Source organism: Alnus glutinosa, chromosome 12 (assembly GCF_958979055.1).
Source record: "Alnus glutinosa chromosome 12, dhAlnGlut1.1, whole genome shotgun sequence".
Lineage (NCBI taxonomy): Eukaryota > Viridiplantae > Streptophyta > Magnoliopsida > Fagales > Betulaceae > Alnus > Alnus glutinosa.
Genome location: NC_084897.1, coordinates 13,527,649 through 13,529,916, shown reverse-complemented (window position 1 = coordinate 13,529,916; position 2,268 = coordinate 13,527,649). Strand labels below are relative to the sequence as shown.

At 42.5% G+C, this 2,268-nt stretch overlaps 1 protein-coding gene across 2 annotated transcripts; it reads left to right on the top strand.

Annotated features, from left to right (window-relative positions):
- Positions 1-1,388, top strand: LOC133851666 (protein METHYLENE BLUE SENSITIVITY 1-like). Of its 2 annotated transcripts, XM_062288193.1 has the most exons (2): positions 1-453; positions 1,076-1,388. In XM_062288193.1, the coding sequence occupies exons 1-2, from the start codon at positions 134-136 to the stop codon at positions 1,077-1,079; spliced, it is 324 nt and encodes a 107-aa protein (XP_062144177.1). In that variant the 5' UTR covers positions 1-133; the 3' UTR covers positions 1,080-1,388. The 2 variants fall into 2 exon arrangements, with proteins under 2 accessions (XP_062144177.1, XP_062144178.1); XM_062288194.1 differs by lacking the exon at positions 1,076-1,388 and having other exon boundaries at positions 5-681.
- Positions 1,389-2,268: the final 880 nt, after the last annotated feature.

Below are 2,268 nucleotides of genomic sequence, written 5' to 3'. Positions count from 1 at the left end.
TCTATCATATACACATACGTAATCACCCGCGCTCGGCACCAGGCTAGGGTTTTCTGTTCCTATCCCTTTCCCTTTCCAGTTAGGGTTTTCCCCGCTTCTCTCTCTACCAGAGCCTTCGGATTAGATTCCGAGGATGACGGGAAAGGCTAAGCCAAAGAAGCACACAGCCAAGGAGATCGCGCTGAAGATCGACGCGGCGACGACGAATCGGGGCGGCGGAAAGGCCGGGCAAGCGGACCGTTCGGGCATAGAGAAGGGCGGACACGCCAAGCTGGAGTGCCCGCACTGCAAGGTGACGGCGCCGGACGTGAAGTCTATGCAGATCCACCACGACGCCAAGCACCCGAAGATCGGCTTCGACGAGTCCAAGCTCAACAATCTTCACGCCACGGTCGCCACCAATAGCGCCGACTCCTCCAAGCCCCGCCCCGGCATCCGAGGCAGCCACAAGAAGTGATATTCTAATTTGCCAATCGCTTCGTTGCTATTTGTGTGTTGGGGTTTTGCTTTTTTCTTTTTTCTTTTTTTGATACTGATATCGTGGTCAAGTAGGCGATTGGCTTCTAGTGGTTGAAGTGTATATTATCTGCCTCTGATGATGATGATGGCCTATTCTTATGACTAGTTTTGTGCTATGATTATCATGTGGGCTTGTGATATGGAATATGGGTAATTGGGAGATATCGTGGTCAAGTAGGCGATTGGCTTCTAGTGGTTGAAGTGTATATTATCTGCCTCTGATGATGATGATGGCCTATTCTTATGACTAGTTTTGTGCTATGATTATCATGTGGGCTTGTGGTATGGAATATGGGTAATTGGGAGTATACTTGTCTTTTCATGATAGAACTCTTATTTGGGATTGTGGGTTTGTGTCATGGTAAATCCTTTACTTACATGTAGCGTGTTTGATGATATACATGCTTGGGTGAGTGAGGGATTGTAGTAAAACATTTTCTTAAATTAATATATGCTTTTAGTACCTGAAATTATTCCGAGTAATTATAGTTTCAGATAAGAGTCAAGTCTTTGGCCGTGATTTTCGTGTTCTAATTTCTTTTGTTTCTTTTTTCAGTTAATGTAGACGGCTTGTGACTGAAGATGTCTGGATTTACATTGACTTGAACTTGGTTCATATGTTTGTCTAGTTCTTTTATGTTTATGGTTGAGTTGATTGATGTGAAGGACATATATTATCTGGTTCATATTAGATTCTGCTTACTTGTTTTTGTCTTAGTTGGTGAAGACTTTGTGTCTATGTATCTCCTTAATGGCAACTGTTGCTGAGAATGTTGTGGTCAGTGTGGTAAGTTGTTTTTCCTCCGATCTATGGAATTGGAGTTATGGCAACTGAATAAAGTTTGAATCTGCTCTGTTCTTGTGCTTTATCTGAATTGCTTGATTTGGTGAAATCTCTACACTTAACTCTGCTTTCCATTGCCCGAGTTAAGTGTTTCATGATACTGTTTGATGCCATTGATGTTTTATGCTTTGTGCATTATTTGGTTTTAGTGTGTTTTTCAATGCGTTGCATATTAATGAAATGTTGCCAACCTCTTCCTTCTTTTTGCTGGGATTCCCTGAAAGTGAAAAATAATGAAAACGTTTATTTGTGTTGTTTGCCTAGGAGTTTCAGAATTTAAAATAAGCATTACCGCATTAGTTAAGCCCCCAGTCATAATTTTGTGACTACGAAGAGCAGTATGTTTCTTCACAGTTCGCATCATATAGATTGCATGTTCTAAGTATTCCGTTTTTAGGTTTGGAAGCATGTGGTTGATGTTAAGTCATGGTCCTTGAGGGTGCTCAGCGGGCCCATTATTACTGGCACCCCGCTATTCTCCGGCCACCTGTAAGTCTAATAGGCAGATAGTGGGTTAAGAGTATGTGGTTGTGGATCCCATCTTTCCCCTCCATTTCTAGACCTACTTCTCCAAGCTGTTGCTGCTTGCATTCTCCAATCAATCTTACCAAACTATTATCTTGATTCCTATCCTCAATCTACGAAGCTCAACACCCACAGCCTTCATCTCCAAAGCCAATAACGACGCCACCACCACCGATGGACACAAAACCCATGCTTCCAAGAAAAGCTCAGGGACCCATTCTCTTCTTTCCGGTCCCTCTTCTTTCCTTTCTACTTCGCCGCATTGTCTCTACTTTTTTCCTGTTTCTTGTTCTCTATCTTCGTTTTATTTTCATCCGTATTCTCTCTAGAGACTTAGATGCTCATGTTATTCCAAACCCATTTTTGTGTCTTCCATGTTT